At 41.4% G+C, this 21,192-nt stretch overlaps 2 protein-coding genes across 2 annotated transcripts; both read right to left on the bottom strand.

Moving 5' to 3' along the window:
- Window positions 1–619: 619 nt before the first annotated feature.
- On the bottom strand, window positions 620–9,705 carry pde9ac (phosphodiesterase 9ac). The gene is made up of 18 exons (XM_071900728.2): window positions 9,637–9,705; window positions 7,351–7,421; window positions 6,683–6,760; window positions 6,332–6,375; window positions 6,110–6,164; window positions 5,743–5,813; window positions 5,430–5,517; window positions 5,233–5,314; window positions 5,049–5,123; window positions 4,731–4,817; window positions 4,314–4,418; window positions 4,019–4,101; window positions 3,253–3,409; window positions 2,911–3,024; window positions 2,487–2,591; window positions 2,108–2,236; window positions 1,209–1,304; window positions 620–673 (listed from the first exon to the last, which is right to left on the bottom strand). The coding sequence occupies exons 1-18, from the start codon at window positions 9,703–9,705 to the stop codon at window positions 620–622; spliced, it is 1,563 nt and encodes a 520-aa protein (XP_071756829.1).
- A 4,400-nt stretch (window positions 9,706–14,105) lies between these two features.
- Window positions 14,106–19,867, bottom strand: hepacama (hepatic and glial cell adhesion molecule a). Its single transcript, XM_071900729.1, has 7 exons — window positions 19,765–19,867; window positions 17,148–17,495; window positions 16,440–16,721; window positions 15,234–15,324; window positions 14,867–14,934; window positions 14,679–14,749; window positions 14,106–14,489 (listed from the first exon to the last, which is right to left on the bottom strand). The coding sequence occupies exons 1-7, from the start codon at window positions 19,865–19,867 to the stop codon at window positions 14,106–14,108; spliced, it is 1,347 nt and encodes a 448-aa protein (XP_071756830.1).
- Window positions 19,868–21,192: the final 1,325 nt, after the last annotated feature.

A 21,192-nucleotide genomic window follows, 5' to 3' on the forward strand; every position in this document is an offset into this window, starting at 1 on the left:
AGAGTCTGGTGGCAACTTCATGCTACTCTGTGGAAAAGCTGAATGTCAAATGCAACAAAAGAAAATTATAGGTTAATTCAGAAGTAGATAATGTTGCATCTTGTCACTGTAAAATAAGTAAAATTGGGTTAAGAGGGAAATCTAGTAGAAATGAGCAACAACTTCACCACTTTGTTTTGACCTAGGACTTTTTTTATGATCAAACTTTTTATTCTTTTTTTACAATCAACAATTCAACCAAACATACTGCCACATATACAACTTTCTTTCTTTCTTACAATGGAGAGCTACACATCGGCCAAAACATTCTCACTTTGGACCAATTTTGTTTGAGCAAACTAAAAGGGATTACCAAAAATGGTTTTCCTTTTTGTGAGTAAATTGATATGAACTCACTGGTGTTTGCTTAGCAGGCGAATATACAAAGTGATGAAAGTGCTGTCCATTCCTAAAGGTCTGGGCTTTCGTAGATAGAGTTCACTATAGTGGAGAGTAGCTGTGGGGAGGCTAGAGAAAGGCAGAGAGAGGGGGCACTCATGACTAACACTAGAGCACAACCAAGGAGTCAGTTGCTTTTACTTACACAGTTACCACTGCACTCACTCACTGCAGAGAGAGCTTACTTCTTCTTCTTCCCGCCTAATGACATATTTTCAGTTTTTTTCTTCTGTGCCTCATTGAACAAAAGACACACCTTTATGTTAGCAAGAGAATGTGTGGGTGGGTATGTGAGTGCGTGTGTGCGTGCGTGCGTGCGTGCGTGGGTGTGTGTGACCCCACCCATCTAAAACAAGTAGCACGGTTGATGATTCGTAGAGTTTGTTTGCTAGCCACAGGTGAAAAGCACCAAGCACTAGGCTTAAATTACACTGACTACATTGGATTTGTTTACTATTAGGCTTCCTCTTACTGTGGGAAACCTGCATAGGTGGCATTGTTTTATATCACTTAGTGAAAGAAACACTGAGAAACACACACAGCACAGCACAATATGCATCAAAGTAGGGAGGGAGGGAGACAGGGAGATACGGACCGTAGGATGATACTGTATTTAGATGGATAAATAGACAGACAGACAGACAGATAGATACAGTAGAAAGATAGATAGATAGATAGATAGATAGATGGATAGATATATAGATAGATAGATAGATAGATAGATAGATAGATAGATAGATAGATAGTTAAGTAGATAGATTAGGTTCTACCTCTGTCATGGCGTCATCGATCTGTTTCAGCTCCTCATAGTGATCACGAGAGTCTCTCAAAGGTTGAACCATGATCTCCTCTATCTGAGGGAAAAGCTGATGGACACCACAATATAAAACATATAGCTGCTAGCTGCAATGAACAGGTTACCACAATGTGACAAAGAATGCACTGAGTTCCCTGATTGCCCCACAAGGCATTGTGGGTATTGGAGTCTTTGTTATTATCACAACACAACATACTGTAAGTTCAAAAGGTTTCTTCAAATCTCAACATATCAGCAGCATGCGTCTTGGTAGATCTGTTTAAAATTAGATTTCTGACCAACCTGTAGAATTTCAAGTGGATTGATTACTATGTCATGATTTTACAGACAGTTGAACTTTTTGTGCAAATTTAAAAAATTGATAGGTAAGTAACTTGGCTATGTTTTTTTAACTGATCCCTTAGCTTTTTTCGAACTAAGTAAAGACAGATCCAATGAATTTACTTGCCAAATGTTGTGTCATTCTGACCTGTGGTTCAGAAGACGAGAGACGAAAAATCAAAAATGGCGGCAATTTTTAGGGGTCCTACAGGCAAAATGGTTCAGCAAGTCCAGATACATATCTGTACCAAGTTTCACATCTCTATGACAAACGGCGCAGGGGTTATTATAGCGCCCCTTATGGGCCAATCAGTACCATTCTTTGTCAATGTGCCAAATTAGAAAAAAATTACCAATCTATGTTATTGGACTGAATACAGAATCATAATAGCTAATAATAATAATAATGATAATAGGAATCCCTACAAACATAATAGATTACTTAGGTGTTAATCAAAGCGGATGTGTGTATGCAGGACATACACACATACACACACTCATAGACAGACATGCATAGACACATAGGCCTACCTTCATGACAGTCTCAAACATTGGGATGAGGACAAACTTGATGAATCCAATCTGAGCAGTGGGCTTGGTGACTTTGTCTCTGTCCATGAAGGGAGCCACAGGAAGACCCTCAGACTTCTCCCTGTCACTCTGACCGCCACACAGGAGCAAAACACTGTCATTCGATCCTCACCAAGGAGCAGTCTCTCACCATTACACTGTAGTGTGTATTAATTGATCACCACTTTAGATATATGAGGGAAAATCGTGAAAAGCTGTACTTATTGTGGCTGTTTATTGATCGCCATGACTGTTTCTACTGCTGTTTTCAGTCAAGTATCATGAGTTGAGCATCACCTTATGGGTTCAGGGGTAAAGTGAGTGTTTTGGCTGAGGTCACCTGCATGAAGTACTCCTCCAGTAGACAATCCACCCAGGGCTCAGCTACCTCCGTGGGCCTCACCTCATTGGAAATGTCACAGCACTTGATCAAAACCATCTTCAGCTGAAAACACACACACACACACACACACACACACACACATATACACACATACAATGCCCACACACACACCAAATGGAGGATAAAGAAGCCTTTTCACTATACACTACATCAACGCACACAGCCTTGCCTTACAGCATCCATTACTGTGACCACTCACCCAATTACGCTAATACAATCCCTATGGCTTATACTGATTACAACAGACTCGACAGATAAAGGCTGGCTTGTGCCGAGGTCACATCTTCATGTGTACAATAAACAGCTGATCTCTGTCAGGTGGAGATGCAATGTGATATTTTAAGGGATAATGTATACGTACACATGTGACATGCTCCTCATTGGTGAAGTCAAAGTTGTCCATCTTTTGTTTGAAGGAGTCTAGTATCTCCCCATGTCTGGCCATGTCAGTGGCCAGAATCAGGGTGATAATTGCCTGGAGACGCAAAAGCAAAGTCAAAGTCCTGTGGTTTGCACGAACATCGTCTTACAAATCAAGTCACAAAGTCAAGATATTCTCCAGATTAATCACGAAACTTTGTAGTAGTTACATTAAGATAAAATCCATTCTGCATTTCATGAAGAAATCCCTGGCTTCATTCTGCTTTTACTGAACTGCTTTACTGTTCACTGAGGACAGCCTGTACTTGCACATCTTCCCCACCTGTCTGATCTGTTTGAATGCCTCAGGATCCACATTCGCAAAGATATTGCACTCAGGCAGAGAGAGGATCTGGAAGGCCACAGCACAGTGATGGTTCTCCAGCGGAGAGATGTCGTTGTAGCGCACTGCCAGCTCTGTACGGGCATTGATTTGGTACCTGATGGATGGATGGATGGATAAATCAGTCAGTAAAATTTAGTCACTCCATCTGTGGAATGATTACACTGAAGCATCCCTATTACCAGCATATTATCAGAAAGTATCCCTGACTATCCCTAAAAATCCTCTCACCTGAAGAAGCGACCGGGTAAAACTTTGACCAAAAACAACATGCATAATCTGAGTCAGCATGTTTTCATACCTGAACTCTCTCCATGCTGAACTAGTTTCACAGTTCAGTGACAACAGTGTTGTGCAGGGGATTTCAAAACATGCTGTGGTGAATGGGCATCTGTAGTGCTCGATCTGTCAGCACCCCTACAGAGCTAGTTAATGCTGCAGATGCAATGGCTGCGTCTCGCAGGTCTAAATCTAGAGTTCCATCCCTCTTTCACGCTCTTCACATGTGCTATAACGAGTTGCATGGTCTATATTGGTACATTATGTATATGGGGATATTATGTATATTAGCTCCATAATGATACATACTTTTGGTGTGGGAGGGGTAACAATGTGAGAAGACAGGATGAAAGTTGATGGAGTTGTTTTAGGCTCCTGACATTGTGGCCAGACAGACAGGTAAACGTGTGAAAAGTGTGAGCCTTACGTGTTGTTGTAGCCAGGGTGGTCCAGGTCATGACACACCGCAGCTGTCATCAGAATGCCCATGTCGGTGAGAGTCAGCTTCTCCTGGAGAACAGACACATATATATGAAGGGTGTAAGTCCAAAATGCTTTTGGAAAAGTTGTGCAACCTGAAGTTCATTCGTCAATGTTTCTAAAAGACAGATGATTCTGTAACTGATTTGTAAGAAGAGGTGTTAAAATGATTTAGAACTTAAATGGTGAAATCTGACATGTACTTTACTTCCATCACTTTTCACTTTTCACACACTTCTCACCTGTAGGTTGCAAAGGTGGATCATGCCATACATCATCTGACTAACACAGAAGCAGTGGCGGAAGTTGTGGAAGGGGTTGGTGCGATAGTTCTCCTGAATGCCCAACTTGAAGACAGAAATGTAGTGGTCACAAATATTACAGATTCTCCAAACACAGAGTACAGATTCTCAAAACAGATAGAAGTATTCCTGACATTGCACCCTTTAATGAGTATTTTCTAATCTGTGCTGTACCCATTATTGATTTTCATTTAACCAGCTTCGCCCTAATCAGCAGCTCCTTATCAAAAGAGAACCAGTCTGTCGGAGTGAAGTCCAACATAAGACTTTTAAAGGCTTGCTCTAAATCTGGCCTACATAGCATGTGCATCGCTGCATGTATCCATACTAAGTGTTTCTCTACTGTTCTGACTTTACCAGCCAGCGTTTGAGTGTGATGGGGTTCATGTTGAATTCCTTCACCAGTCCCAGGTCATGGTACATGTACTCCAGACAGCTCAGCATCTGCAACCACAGAGGAAGAGAAAAGTGATGAAATTCAAACATGCAAAAGAAGCTTCAAACAGCAGCAGCAGCAGAAATAATAGAAATTTACATACAAATTACATAGAAATAGAGATATATAAGATAAAGATGAAGTATCCAATTGACATTCAGCTATAAAGAGAAAACAGTTGAATGAAAACTAGATGACCTGGAGTGGAAATGGCTGACAAAGTGGTGATATCAACAAACCTCATTGTGTTCCCAATGCCACACATCAAATGTTGGCTTCTTCAGCGCCTCAATGGTCTCCTGAGACAACGTGTACTGTATATACCAAAAAGATAAATGAGCTCAACATAAGCTGTAGAGATGCAGAAGTTGGCTTCAGTTACTGTAATAGTAATGAAAGAACCCATAATCCCAGTGGACAGACCTTTGGATAATTGGGGACATCTCGTCTAGGAGTGAGCTTCTTCCCATCGTCTGAGAAGTTGTATTTGCAAGGACAGTTCACTCTGAAGTTGAAAGGAAAAAAGTGAAGGACATTTAGTTTGATATTGTTATTAGATGTGAAATTTGATGTGGCTAATAATAAGAGCCTCCTAGTGGCTGACTTGATCTTCATTTCACCTGCCACCACCTCTTGAAGTCATCTCATCTCGTAGCTTCTTCAGGTCATTTTTACACTTCTCAATCTCCACCACCTTCAAGCCCTCCACTGAAACAATACAACACAAATCTTTAGTGGAGTGTAGACAAACATTAATTTACCATCAGTAAAGAACCCAAAAGTGTCAGATTCAGCTTCACTTCAATTTTGGAATGTGCCTCAATTTCATTTGCTTCATTCTTTACCAATGATTCAGGACAGGTTGTTAAAATAAAATACGAAATCCGAACTATGTGACCCTTTCAGAGAAACTGCATAAAAAATACCACCTACACTCCACTCTCTTCTCCAGCATGGCTAGCCTGTTGGTGACCTCGGTCTTCAACTCATTGACGCGAAAAGCTCTGTAAGAGGATAACAAATGATAGAAGACATATAGCTCTTTTTCATTTTTGTTCCCTGGTTGTGGGGACAATTTGAACTTCAAGTGGGACTAAAAATATGAGATAACTAGAGAGAAACAGCATACAGTCTTTTAACTTGCTGCTATGCATTGCAGTATGTATGGTAACGTATGGTTAGAAAATGTGGAGTATTATCTCTAAACGTGTTTGAAAGGCACTGGTGTCAGTGAGGTATGTGTGAGGGTGGGGAAGGCCATGCTTCAGCCATAACATAACATCAACAACACAGACGTTACCTGCTGAACTGCTCGGCCACCTGAGTCAACACGTTCTGAAACATGTCCTCCTTCTCTGCAGAGGTAAACACACTGGTGATAAATCACTGAAGAGCATCCACATGGTGAAGAGCTTAGTATTTTTAATCTAATGTCATAATTCATTTCTCTGTATACATGCTGTTTGTGCATGTGTGTATGTGTGCCAATGAGCTAGTTACTGTGGTAGGTCAATGAATTTACCTCCAAGTTGACCAGTAGACAGAGGGACAACTTTGTACAAAGAGCTGTGAAGGAATCAGATGTGCAATCATCATTCATAAGTCCAGATAAAGTTTGCATAATTTCTCAAAGATTCACAGTAGCATCCTTTTTTACCAAGTTTACCAATACTTGAAAAATGTGTCACATTGCAAAGAAAACTCAGTATATTTACAGAAAGAGTATCTGAAACAATGCAGAGGTTTTGAAAAAGATGAGAATTGAGCTATAATAATGAGTAGTAATTGACTGCATAGGTAAGTCAAAATAGTTGAAATGCTGTGAACTTTTTTGATAAAATATATAGACAATATCATAATGCTGCTGTGTTACTTTGGAGAGTTGGTTGGCATGGTGGGATCTATGGAGACCAAGGCACCTTCTGGGTCCACCATCATGATGGCAGTGTTCCTGCGGCGAGAGGATGAGAAAGAAAAGCAGGAGTGAGAGGAGTGGTAGGAGGAGAGTGAGAGACGAGGAGGAGGAGGTGAAAGAGCCTGCTGACATAATAGACATAACTTTTGTTAAATGAGAGGGGGGGAAAAAGCAATAAGAGAAAGATGATGAGACAAAGAGAAGAAGAAAAATATATGTTTTTGGTATTTTTTATTGTCTGATTTGATGTGCATGGCCAATACAGTATGTCTGTCTGATTATCGCATTGTCTAAATGTTTGCATGCCAGTGTTACTTATGACAATGTCTGCTTTACTGTTACTGTGCTTGGCTTCCCAATATGTTTGTACTTCCCTATCTGCCATGGTTTATTATGCCTGCATGATGATCATTATGATCTTGCTGCCTTTTATGATACTTGTCGTGTCTCTGTGTTGCTTTATATAATATCCTCTCAATCTGTCTACATTGCTTTGCATCATATTCTGTTTTTGTTGTTTTTAATGGCTATCTAACATTATGCACAGGGACAGCAGGTGAATTGCATTGTCCCTGTATTAACAAACAAACAAACAAACAAACAAACATAAATAAATAAATGAAGACCTGGGGATGTTGGATGAGGAACACAGAAGCTCCTTGATGTCACATGGGCTGCAGTGCCGACTGAACACCACCTGACAGAGACACACAGTTGGTTTTTATTGGTCATGCAGTTTCGTCAGCTCAGACACAAGCTAGTTGCTTCTCCTTTCGTATTAATCCAGAAACAAATGTGGGAGAGGGAGAGGGAGAGTATTTATTTGTATTGTGATGTAGATAGGTTATTATGTATAACAGCGCACAGTAATGCAATTCATGTCATCACGGTCACACATTTATGAGAAAGCCTGTATTGTGCAGCCGCTTGGCCCTCAAATCCAACACAGAGTCATCTGTGTCTACACGGGTTTCAAAGGCACACCTGCACACAAACAGCTGCTGTGGTTTTGATATAAGGCCTCAGTGTTCGGACGGGGTAGCCGGAAGGTTATCAAATTTCACGTATTTGAATTTAGACAAGCGAGTCACATGGGAATGTATGTGAAGTCCATAAGGGCCGGTTCAGACTGTGGCTAAATAAGGTCAAGTTAACACTGAGAGCAATGAAGGAACGATGTGAAAGAACGAGACAGCTGGAGTGCAAGAGTTCATGGAGCTCTTGGAGATAACAACATTATCCACGGCCTAACTGCCACAACCACACAATTCACCTACAAAAACATGCATGCAAATCAGTACAGTATATAACACCTCACTACAGTATACATAGCATACATAAACTGTTGTCTATAATGGTCAGAAGTGGGTTGATATGCCCAGTGCATCCTAGAAAAACAGTAATCTTACATCTTGAAGGCAGCAGGTGTAGCAGACAAACATTCACCCTCAGCCCTTGGGCTCAGGGCTCTTCAACAGACAGATGTCATCTCCAGCTCTCTACTTGAAACACTCTACATCACCAGATCCAGCAAGTGTTTCATTTATCTATACTGCAGCATGTTTGGAACGCTGCAACATGAAACCCCGAGCTCCAGGCCCTCCTCATCCACTTGTCATTGGTGTTCAAATGATTACTGTGCGGTTGCTATGTGAGTGCTATAATTAAAAGGCTGAAATCACTCAGTGTGAGATGTTATTTTCTCTTCCACATCTTTTCTTTTCTACTTCACCACTGTGCAGTGGCTCGTGTGCTGCTTTTGGAGACTTTGGGGCAGAGATACATAGATCTAAATCCCCATTTTGACCCATATACCATAGAGCAGAAAATAGTGCATCATGTGTAACCTGTTAAGAACAGGTGTTTGGCTCCGTCAGGGACACCTGTAAGACACACTACACTGCATCATAGTCTATTTTTAGCACCATGTCAGGTGAGGTTAGTCCACTGGGAATGCCCGCTTTCTGTTTCAAGGAGGGGAATTAAAAATAATTGAATTATTTAATTGCCATAGTTAGGGTTGTTTATGGTTACATCCAAAATTTAACCCATTATTAAATTCTGATTACCTGCTTTAAAATCTAATAAACTTCATTAGATGATGCCTGCTGTGATTATTTTCAACCATTTTGGATAATTGTATTATTAATATTATTGCTATTATTATTAGATATCTTTTTTGTATTATTTTGCAACATTGGGTTATCTATGTAATTTATCTATTTTTGTGTAAATTATCTATGAATGTAAATTCAATAGTCTGTAACTGTGGTTAAACATGATTTCAACCAAAGTAAAATTAATTTTATGTATTCATAGTATCCTGTTACATCACCACACGGCCATCTTGGTAGGAAAGTAATAGGTGATTGTAATAAATTAACAGGTGATTATAATCAAACGACAGCTACAGCCAATTAGCTGTGTATATGATTAAGCACCATATTGATAGAAAATGCATGTGACATCATGGGAATACTATGAATACCATCTCATACTTGTCATTTCCATCTGCAAACATCATTCTGATGAATCCAGCAAGCAATCACCTATTTATCAAAAGTGTTTGTAATCTGATTCCTGCAAACCAGTTATCATTTTTTGTAGTCACATCATTGGAGTCCTGTTCTATGTAAACTATTACTCCCCAAACCTATCTACAGTATATAACACTTCGAAAACGTAAGACTTTTTTACTTTAAATTTCTATGAAACCGTTTAAAAAGTTTATAAAACCAGCCTGTCTCACACACACAACAGAGCAGTGGGTTTGTGGTGGAAAAGACAAGACCAACATTTGTTAAGTCACAATACATTCCTGATAGAAGTGGGGAGACTAAACTGAATGCCAGCAAGGAAAACAATAGGAACAGACACAATAATTAAAACATTTCTACTGGTACTGGACCCACCTTCTGAACCTTCCCATCCACGTTCAGGTAAATGGTTTTGGGGGCGTAGGAGGAGGAGCTGGAGCCCATTTTAACCTCCCTCTCCTCTCTCACACACCTGGAGGAATATTGGCTTGGAGCCCTGAAGAGCCGACAACCAGGGTCTTATTCCCAGGACACACTGGGCAAACAAACGAGTGAAGAAAAAGACTGACTGTTCAAATACATTCATGCACATGAGATTCAGTGTATGCTAATGGCCAATGAAAACAGTAAATAAAGACTAGTCATGAAAGGAAAATATTTGAGGCAAAAAATGGGAGAATAATGAATCAATAGCAGGTAAAAATGCTCAGTTTTGTGTCAATAAAAACTGCCTGAAATTTAAATAACATAATCCTCACTTTTTTTTTTAATTTTTTTTTTTACTATTGCCACTATCCAGTATAAAAACATCAAATCCATATACATTTTCACTCTATTTCAAAGATTAATGTACAAAATGTTACAGAGGTGCACATTAGACCATCTAGATATAATAATATATAATTTGCCAAAAATCAAAAGTGCTTCATTAGTATTTATCAGTTTCCACAATATAACACATCACTATCAGATAGCAAATAATAAAAAAACAAATACAGCATATACAGTCACACTGGACATTTGAGATATAGAAACTCTCACTCAAGTCAATTCTAAAAGAGTAATAACAAAATAAAAAGCATCTGATATACTCACAATGCCAGCGATGCTGTTTCCCCTGTGGAGGCTGAAAGTCCGGTCCCAGGTGCTGAGGCTGCAGCTGACTCACATACAGACACATGCAGACACAAGCACACATACGCAAAAAGGGGAAGAGAAAGTGGGTGTGAGCGACAGAGAAGATGAGGAAGGGTATGTGTGAGCAAGATGGGGGCGTCTGAGGGCTAAGGAGTACTATGAATATAATTGGCACTCTCATTGGTTGCCAGGGGACGGTTACTACGGTGAAAAAAGACGACCTTAATGCCTTAAGTGGTGCAGAGCTCTTACCTGCACTGGTCGCAGACCTCTTATCTACATAGTCTGATTCACTGCATCACACAGAGAAAAACATAGACCCACACAAAGTAAGTGCATTATGTAGGGCTTTATCAAACGGTGAACATATCTATCTGATTGAAACCTGACCAGGGAATAATATTATAGCTGTGTTCTGCTGTTGATGTTCTAGGAGGACACAGATATAGATACAAAATGAAAACAGTCATTATTATTGACTTAATAGGCATGCGGTGCACACACGAAACACTGATTAGAGCAAGCAGAGCTACATGGAAAATTATATCTTATCAGCAGGATTCAACCATCCACTTTGATCCAAGAGGGCTTTGTGGGTCAAGTGCGGCCTTAGTCTCATCCTCTGTTGTTTCTGTGAGCCGCTGCCGTGCATAAGAGCTGTATGTGGGTACAGGTGAATGCATGTGAGCATAAACATGCATTTGTGTGTGTGTGTCTGTGTGTGTTACCACCCCCGGTCCACTCATCCACTCTTTGTTGAGAATAGGTTTGACAGATGGTTTGGTCAGACAAGTTCAGCAGAGCACTTAAAGGGATTTCAGAGTGGAAGCCTGTCGCCAGTGCATTTTAACTTTTTAACAAGAATCTTTAATAAATGTATGTCAAAACATATCTTCCACTAAAACTTCATCATATTTAGCATATCTTTTTAGCATATTTCAGTGTGTTAAAGACCTACTGCAGTTAAATAGTCAGCTAAATAGTCTTGATGTATTTTATCTATTCATGAACGCAGGCTGCATCAAGACCAAGGCCGGTGCTCTATCAGCACAAATACCACTGAACAAAAATATAAACGCAACAAGCAACAATTTTAAAGATTTTGCCTGGTTACAGCTCAGATGAGAAAATCATTTGAGAGAAATTCTGGGGAAATGCTCACTAACAGGGATGTAAACAAAGTTGTGCATTACATTTGAGAGAAATAAGCTTTTTTGTGGAAAATGAATGGGATATTTTAACTTATAGAACATGGCCTTGACTGAAAACCAAACAATTTATCTCCCTGGTATCACTATGGGTGAATAAAGGCTAGATGAGAACATTCTAATAAATGCGGTCATCCTCCTCTGTAAGTCATTTCACATCAACAGGCTGGTGTGAACAGGAACATTAGTGAGAAGCTCCACCAGGCAGCAGGAGGAGGTAATTAATTAGGGATGGAGAGCATCCTACATCATCTCTATTCAGCTGATAGGATACTGACTCCCTACACACACATACAGAAACAGACACATGCACCCACACACAGCGATTCACACACACACACACACACACATACACACACACACACGTGCAGGCACACACATTAGCACATACATGCACACAGATGTGATCCCACTCCCTAGAGTCTAATTACTGCCTGGACTCTCATGCTCCTCTGCCAGGCTGGATGGTGGAACCGGATGGGAAGGACTCTCTAATATAAAAAATGTGACATCAAAATAGATCAAAGAGATTCTACGAAATACATTTGCTCAATAAAAATGGCCCACTTTCTTTATTTGAGGACAATTTATTCTATGGCTATGCCACAAGTGATTATGCATATGTTTGTGTGCTTACTTGTGCACGTGTGTATGTGTATGTGTATTCATGAGCCTGTGCGCCAAGGACTGAATGATCTTTCAAATAGAACAAAGACAGTAAAGACCAGATCAAAACAGGCTGATCTGATTGCTTATGTAACTGCAAGACACAAGCGTGATCATCACACCTTCGGTAATGGAAGACGAATTTCAGGATAAAAGCAATAAATAAAATCATGCAGATTTTCATGATAAAAGATGCCCAGCTGGACATCTGAAAAGAACACATTATCCTGACAATAATGATGGACCTGGCCACTGTGTGTGTGTGTTTGTATGTGTGTGTGTGTGTGTGTGTGTGCGTCTGTGTGTGTGTGTGCATTAGCACGCTTTCTCACAAGCATGTAGCTCAAAACTGAAGACAGTCGAGAACATCCTTTAATCTTGCCTCTTTATTCCAGGCTCTCTGCCAACATCTTTCATTCAGATGAAAGAATAGCATCTACTTTGCTTGTTTGTAAAGAAAGATAAAATACACAACACATATACTGTAGCTAAACTGAATCACAATTGAAGTCTTTATTACACTTATTACAATACGAGTACAGTAGACATATAAACTAATTTGGTCATTTCAATCAACCATTCAACAGACCATTTGTCCCTAATCAAGAGTGATTCCATTTATAGTAAAGTGAATCTCAAATCAGTTGGAGTCTACATGATTCTATGGGCCGCAGTACATGAAATATGATGATTGGTTGTAAATATTAACTCTTTGAAGACACGTCACTCAAGCTTCCTCTTGGAGTTGATTAGCGCACGTATTTTAGTATTATTTTTAGTATTACTTAAATAATAATGATGAATTACTGACGTGGCTTTAAGTTCAAGGGCAGCTTGATACGCATTAACTATCCAATGTCAAGCATTTCAAGAGCAAGAGGCATTTTGTCATCAGTCAACCAACTACTCAGGTTGGCTCAATCATGCATTTGAGTGCTGTCTTTCTTTTTGCTCAAGCAGTGTAGAGCAAAAAAAAAATGATAACATGCAAACTGTTGCAAAATGTTAATATTTGTCCACTTTTATTTGAATGGAAGCAAAAAACAATACTTTATAGATTTTAAAAAAAATCTATTTATGAGGTAAAATATATTTACAACAAAATTCAATAGTCTTTTGTCTTTTGGCCATTGAAATATTTAAGGAAATGTGTGGGTGACACCTAATGGGCTAGTTAGGAATTACCCTCCCACTGAAGATGGAGAATCATGGGAAGTGCTTTTACTTCATGCTGTTGTGACTTAGTGCAATGACAAATACGAATACATAAATACATAAAAATAAAACAAATAATAATGGAAAATGTAAGAGGTGTGTGTGTGTGTGTGTGTGTGTGTTAACAAAATTAATGAACTACATTTTTTCTTTTTCATTTTTGTTTATTATTTGATTTTGAGGTTATACAATGACCTAACATAGAATAGAAATACACTTTTGTTACTAAAAAAAAAAAAGAAAAGAAAAAAGAAACAAAAACGGGTAAATCCTCCCCAAACATTCATTTTCATTTACATATGTACAGGCACTTGTGATATCAAAAGTTCCCAGAAAAATTCTTCAGGAAGCAAAATATATAACACTGTCTCGGTATGATATACATGGTTGTGGCATAAATGCTGGTGGAAAGGAAATAGATATTATTCTTACACCCCAGAAGACAAGAGAAATGTTGTCCATAAGAAAGGCTATGGAGGTATAAATGATGACAGATGATGGCGTATGAAGACAAGTAGTTAGTTGAGACGTCTTCTATCTTAGCGTGTCAAATCCAGTATCCTCATGCCAGAATGTAACAAAAGACCAACATACTACACAGGTGAAGCCCTAGGAACCCTAGGAATGCTGGGAAACATGGGTTGGGGAGTGAGTCTGATCGCTGGTACCCGGGCTTTCAGCTGCCTCTACAGGCAGGTGGCTGGTTGGGATGCCGACCGGGGAACGAACCTTTCTTATCGGGGTGAAAGCGTGCGGAGACGAGCCGGGGGAGTGGGCGGGGGAGCGGAGGGGGCGCAGCGGGGGAGCCGGGGGGTGCAGCGGGAGAGGGTGGGCCAGGGGAGAGGGCACCGGGCTGCGGGGGTACCTGCGCGGGGCGGACCAGATGGGCCTGTCAGTGGTGTTGGAGGACAGGGGGTGGGATGGGATATAGGTAGCGGGGCTGCTCATTTCTGATTGGCTGACAGCATTACCTGGACATTCCTCCAAGCGCTCTAGAGTTTCCTGGAACAAGAAGTTGGGCAACATGTTAAAAAAAAGGTAAACGTTATCTAGAAATCGAATCTAGATGAAGCCAAGATCTTTACAAAAAATACGGACACATTTTTCCATCAAGACAAAGGTTTCAAACTGAGAAACAAGCCTTATAGCTCTTATAGCTGGTAAATGGAACTTTTTTTTTTAGTCACTTACATCTTCATTGAGAACATAGAGAGGCATGGGACTCCTTCGACCAAGTGTGGCTGGTTTAGGTACAACATCAACTGCAAATGAAGATATTTGAAGATATTTTAGTACCAACATTGGCTAATATTCTGCTGACCATGTACATACACATATGAACAATACATGAAGGGGAAAACACCACTGCTGTTGCTCACCATCATGGCCATTTTCACTCTGCTCCACATAGACAGGAGCTCTTTGGGGGACAGGCCGGTGCTTCTTTCTACAGCAAACAGAACAGATCTCGTTTGAAACACATCCAGATGTTGCTGCTATAAACGTCAGTTAAGACAAACTACAGGTCACTGTGTTCACCACATTTCTATTGACAATAAATAAAGTGCATATCAGAGGTTAAGTAGAGTATTGATGCTGCTGAGCTTATTGAGATTCTGGCCACATCCTCAGGTCCATGTGCAAAATCAAAGCCAGAGAGAGAGAGAGAGAGAGAGAGAGAGAGAGAGAGAGAGAGAGAAGAGGGGAAATGAGTAGAAAGCAAGGAAGAAAGACAGTGGCTCTTACTTGGAGGGTTTCCAGCAGGCACACACTGTCACCAGGGTGATTAGGAGGAATATGCCCCCGGTGGACAGGATGATGTATAGCGAGCTCCGTCCTAAGCCAGAGGGATACAGAGGGGAAGGAGAGAAAGAGAGAGCGAAAGAGAGAGGGGAGAAAAGAAAGAAAGAAAGAGAGGAAGAAAAAAAGAAAAAGAAAGAAAGATGGAGAGGCTCATGTCAAGAACAGCAGGGCTAAGCAGCTACTTTCTCCCACGCTTGTTAAAACTGGCCCTCGAAGCTTTGCCCAGACACATGTATTTCCCCTCTGCTGCCGAGCTTTACCTCTAATATATCATATGTAAAACCTTTTCCTATTCTTTCTCTTTATTCTCTTTGACAAGAACCAGTGGAATGAGTACATTTTCCAGGAAAGGATGAAGCACTGGCTTTAAGGCAAGAAATGTGTTGTTTTTTGCGGAAGCGTTGTGCAGGCCAAGAACTTTCGATGAAACGGGGCCAGGATATGTAGCATGGTAAAGAAATATTAGATTTTCTGCGCTGCTTGCCAAGTCTGTTGAGTCAGTGTGTTGGCATGAATGAGGTGCCATGAAGTAGCACGTTAGGGAAGTCACTCTGAGACTTTGCATTCAGAGGGAATACAGAGGGGTTTGAGGACCGGGCCTGTTGGTGTCTCTTCATGCAGCACTTCACAGTATAGCAATAATGAACCCAGGATTACTGAGCGCCACTGGGGCAAAGCGTCCACCCCACCTGCTTTCTTTTTCTACTGCCTCCTCATAAATAACTGTCTTTTCACTGGATTAGACTGTGTGCTCGCCTCTCTCTCTCTCTCTCTCTCTCTCTCTCTCTCTCTCTCTCTCTGGTGCCCAGTAACAGCCCCTCTGGGCTAACTCACTCTGTTGGACTCACAGCCTGGATTTGCACTTGTTGTAAACAACATTGCTGGAGAGGCAGGCATGCTTCAGTATGATTTTGTTTGGGACGATAATTGCTTTGGCCAGCCACTGAGAATGGATGTGTGTTTTATATCGAGCTCAAATACACACAGGCTTTATTATCAGACACTCATCAGCTTTACAAAGTTTTCAGTTGTAACTTGCAGACTCAGAAACACATCTGACATTACATCTACTACAGACAGACACTCTTTATCCCACATGTGAGCTCAGCCTAAGTTGAGAGATCCTACTACTTTTACAGCGCCACCTACTGTAGACAGTGAGCTTGACGGGAACGCTCTTCATGCTGCTGATGGGGTTCTCCACTGTGCAGGCGTAAATGTCATCATCTGACATCAGCACCCGCAAGATGGTCAGCACCTTTTGGTCATGAGACAGCAGCAGACGTGAGTCATTAGTCAGCCCCTTGCCTCCCTTCTGCCAACCATAGATGGGCTTTGTGCCGTTGTCGTGGGAACAGTGAAGGTTAAAGTACTCGCTGTACTCCAAGACGGACGAGGCCATCATCTGGACATAAGGTTTGGACACGGGAACTGAGGAGGACAGGACAAACACGTGATGCAAAAAGAAACTTTGAGATGGTTTAAGACTGAAATTCAAAGATTTTTAGACTTGTAGGAGGAGTGGAGAGGGAGATTGGCCTCATCTAGTTACACAAGAGGAACTGAAGTGTGAAATCCTGCTACCTTGAATGGTGTCTTTAGTATATGTGTCTTAAAAAGAACACCACCAGCACACTCTGAATCACTGTGTTCATTAAATATTCAATTTAGCTTTTAGTTTCATTTATCAACAACAAAACTCCCAATATTTTAACACTACATTCCCTTGTGCAGTCAAGAGAATGTATTTTCATAACTCCTTTTTGGTAGCCTGCTCAATTTGGAACTGGTCCCACTGTTTGTGATTCTGAACTTTGGGATAATCCGGGCCTTTCAAAGGACAGTAACTGTGCGTACCATCCACAGTGAGCTCGATGTAGTGCTCTCCAGTAAAGGTATCATCTGTGATGGAAATCTCCACCTCGTACGCCCCTTCGTCTGACAGCTGCAGGTTGTGCAGCAGCAGAGACCCATTCTCGAACACCAGGATGCGGTTGCGGTACTCCGGCCGCAGGTTCCCTATGATGTTGGTTCCTATAGACTGCACCACGGTGATGGGTTTCTCCTTGTCCCTCTTCAGCTGCCACTTAATGACAGGCTGGTCGGAGCTGCTGCTGGAGTAGCTGACTGACAGGAGGGCCTCTCTGCCCGCCGTGCCTCTCACCAGCTGGGTTTGGCTGGTCACATTCACTCCTGACACGGCACCTGGAGAAGATGGCAGAGAGACGTATCAGATGCTGGTGTGGCCACTATACAGGAAATAATACAGGGAATTGTAGTATAGGAACATAGAGTTAACAAAGGGCAATCACTTTACAGCTCAAGGTGCTTAGCTAGTGAGCGGGGAATAAACTAGAGATATAGTTCTTACATCTTACATATTTAGCAGGTAAAAAAATACACATGCATACAAAATAAATGGACAAATAAATATATAAAAGTTAAAGTAAAATCAAAAAGTTGACTGGACATTCTCACCTTCAAGAAATTCTAATAAAGGATTCCACATTTTTGTAAAGTCCCTTGTCTTTCCTCTAGCTATATATGTATAGAGTAACAATTTTAATGTAAACACAATTTACATGCTACCCTAATTACCTTGGATAGTTTAGATTGTTTAGGTTGAAAATGAACAAATCTTATATAATATCCTGAAGCATAAAACAAGAGAGCCAAGACCCTGAAGGAGACAAATCCCGAAGCCTCTCGGGTGCCTCTCTTCAAACCCACCCTACAATGAAATGAAATTGTTTTGTATGTATGAGCCCAAACACTTTATTACTTTACAAATGCAGTCGTCCTTCATTTTCAGTAGAGCAGCTCAAGGTTTTGCCTCTTGATGGCATCACAAAGAACCCTAGCTCTCTGGTTTCTAAAGTGACTTTTTCATGTTCACAGTATTGACTGAACTGTCTGAGATATTTCTTTCTCGCAGAATTATATATAAATTCTGTTTAAGAGTGGGTTTTTGTCTTAATACTGTCACTGCACAGCTTATGCTATACATACAAACAAAGTAATTCTTATTATTCCGTGTTCAGTCAAGGCCATGATGTCTAGTCACATGTCTTGACATATAACCAATCTGCTTCTCTCCCCCACAGACATCTTTATGACCCCTCGTTGTGAACAAGTAATACACTAATTTTGATTTGTGTTCCTCCAATTATTCTACACCTCCTGCAGGGATATAGGGAAAAGGTATTACAGTGTTAGCCACATTTTATCCTTTATGGAAGAGCCCTGTCTTGGTAACCAACACAGCAAAGCTATTATGTTCACAGTGGAGGTTCCTATAACTCAGCGTCGCTGGACACATGGAGGTCTAAACATTGGCTAGGGGCCTATGATGGGCATCCCACCGTTAGGCCTCCGAGATGGAAAGAGCAACTTGGGAGAAAGACAGAGAGAGAGAGAGAGAGAGAGAGAGAGACTCGGCACTGTTCACTATTCTCTGTAGTGAGGCAGTTAGCATGGCATCGCCTCATCGCCGTGGCAACCATTTGGTCCGCCTGACAGGGGTTGCCAGGACGATAAGACAAAGGGCATGATTGTTGGAACTAGTTTCCTCCCTTGAAAAGAGAGAGGGAGGGTGAGAGAGAGGGGTTTAGAGGGAGAGAGAGAGAGAGAGAGAGAGAGAGAGAGGGGGGAGAGAGAGAGAGAGACTCTTTGTCAGTGGTGAAGCAGGAGATAGACACAGGGTCCAGTGATTCTGCTAAAAGCAGCTTGCAACATTGGCCTGGTCCAGAGTAAACTGGGCCCTTGGTACGGATCATGGAATCAAACTCATAATCACGTTTTCAAACCGAAACCATCAGGGCGTAAAATTGAACTGCCAACCCAAAACATTTGAGCTCAGTTTTTCCTCACATGAACTCACCACACACAACAGCAAGTTTAGCACAGCCATGTCCTGTCCCTGCCCTTTTCCCAAAATTCGTTGATATTATACTTAACTGACACTTCCCCCTCTTACATGCCTACAATAGCTGAGGCCACTCCAGGCTCCTTTGAGTTTGGGATGGGGGCTGAATAGAGCACCACCCATTAAGTAATCCATTCTGCTGCCTGCCCAGGGTACACAAGGACAAGGATAACCCTACTATCAGCATAACCAGGATTAACTTTGTTGGACAAACACTCGTGGTGAGGATTTCTGTTTTGATCTGGCTCATGAGAGATACAGATATTTTCTGCCATTCATGTAAACACAGAAAACAACAAAGACTATCTAAGAGGAAAAAACATGTTGCCCTCAAAAGTTAATATTATATTTTAATTAAAAAGAGATGAATTAAAAAGATAACTAACTGTTGATGATAGGCCTAATCAGGCTTTCTGTTCGTTAGTTGATAGTCTGTCAGAGTTTCAGAATTTAAAAAAATCCACTTGTTCCGCACCCATTATCTGAAACATAGCAGTCCCAGTCAGATCTTTATCCTGTAAGCTCTGAGTAAGAAGTGTTTGGTCTTACCTGTGAGGAGAAGGAGGGGGAGGAAGAGGCCAAAGAGCGTCGCCAGCGAAGGAATGTCTGTCACACTGTCGCCTGTAGAGGAGGTCTTCCTCTCCACCTTCATCTTGTGTCCCGGGCTGAGTCTCTCTCCCACCCAGTGAGCATGGTTTATCCACCCTGGACACGTCTCTATGGCTGAGCACTAAACACTCTCTCCACTGCCTGCCTGCTACACTGGCCTCTGCCTGGCCGCACTGAGCCCCACTCTCCTCACAGCACCCCAGTCACAGCCAACAACAGCCAACTGTGTGTGTGTGTGTGTGTGTGTGTGTGTGTCTCTGTGTGTGTTTGTGGGAGACAGAGACAGAGTGTAGACGAGCTCTTCTCCTCCACTCCACATTGGCCTTTTCAGAAAGGAGCCCATAGAAAAGAAATAAGTGTTTGTTTTCGGTATAATTATTTAACCTAGAGCTGCTGTTATTGTGTAAAGCTCCCTACGCACAAACTGAATGTGTTTTTTGATTCGTGTTGGATTTTTTTGTACTTTAAGTATGCCATAAAAGAGTTGAATACAATATTGAATTGAGTCGCTTTGCTGGAATTCCTGCTGGGATGAACTACTTCAACCAAAACAGTGGCTCTGAAAGAAAACCACTTAAGGAATTGAAATGACTGAACTTGAAAAACAACTAACCCCCCCCCCTTTTTGGCCCACTTTCCCCTCCTTGTGCAAACCCCTCTCTGTGGCCTCACAATAAACTCACAATTTATCACTTGGCAAACAGCGCTACAGCTGACACTAGCTCACACACACACATGTATCCACACACACACACACACACACACACTGGGCAAGTTGCTACAATACCTGTCTGAGAGGTGTACGGTCCATGCTATGCCTGTCTGTGAGGTGCATGGTAATAAAAGAAACAAAGGTGTCATTCCTAGTTTGTCCTCTTGGTGGTGTAGAAGATACACCAAGCCACTAGACTGATGGAGAAACTAAGAGAGTCAGCGCCTGAAGAGAAGCTGTCAGCAACAGTGTTTGCCATGTTATGACATGGAAGTTGTGGTGTGAATTGCTGCATTTGTCTTTTTAATCTCTTTATATATTCAATATGCATGTTTCTCTCTGGCAATAGGATTAGAGAAGGCACACGTCATGATTGATATCCGCTTTAGTCTGGATGCTACATTAGACATGATGCCATGTGTATAATCCACCGCACGCTCCATCAGCCATAATACTTGAACCCATACAGCAGTGAATTGCATCATAACTTAGCTCTCTCACGTTTGGGGGAAAGAGTTTATTTTGTCGGACTACAAAGGGAGGTTTTATGCAACGCAGGCAGCACGGTTGACAGGAAGCTCCAGGAATGTGGGAACAGCTGCTGTCGTCTCTCAGCCTCGCCGCCTCTCTCCCAGGGTTCCAGTATAATGCAGGCC

This window comes from Centroberyx gerrardi, chromosome 6 (genome assembly GCF_048128805.1).
Source record: "Centroberyx gerrardi isolate f3 chromosome 6, fCenGer3.hap1.cur.20231027, whole genome shotgun sequence".
NCBI lineage: Eukaryota > Metazoa > Chordata > Actinopteri > Beryciformes > Berycidae > Centroberyx > Centroberyx gerrardi.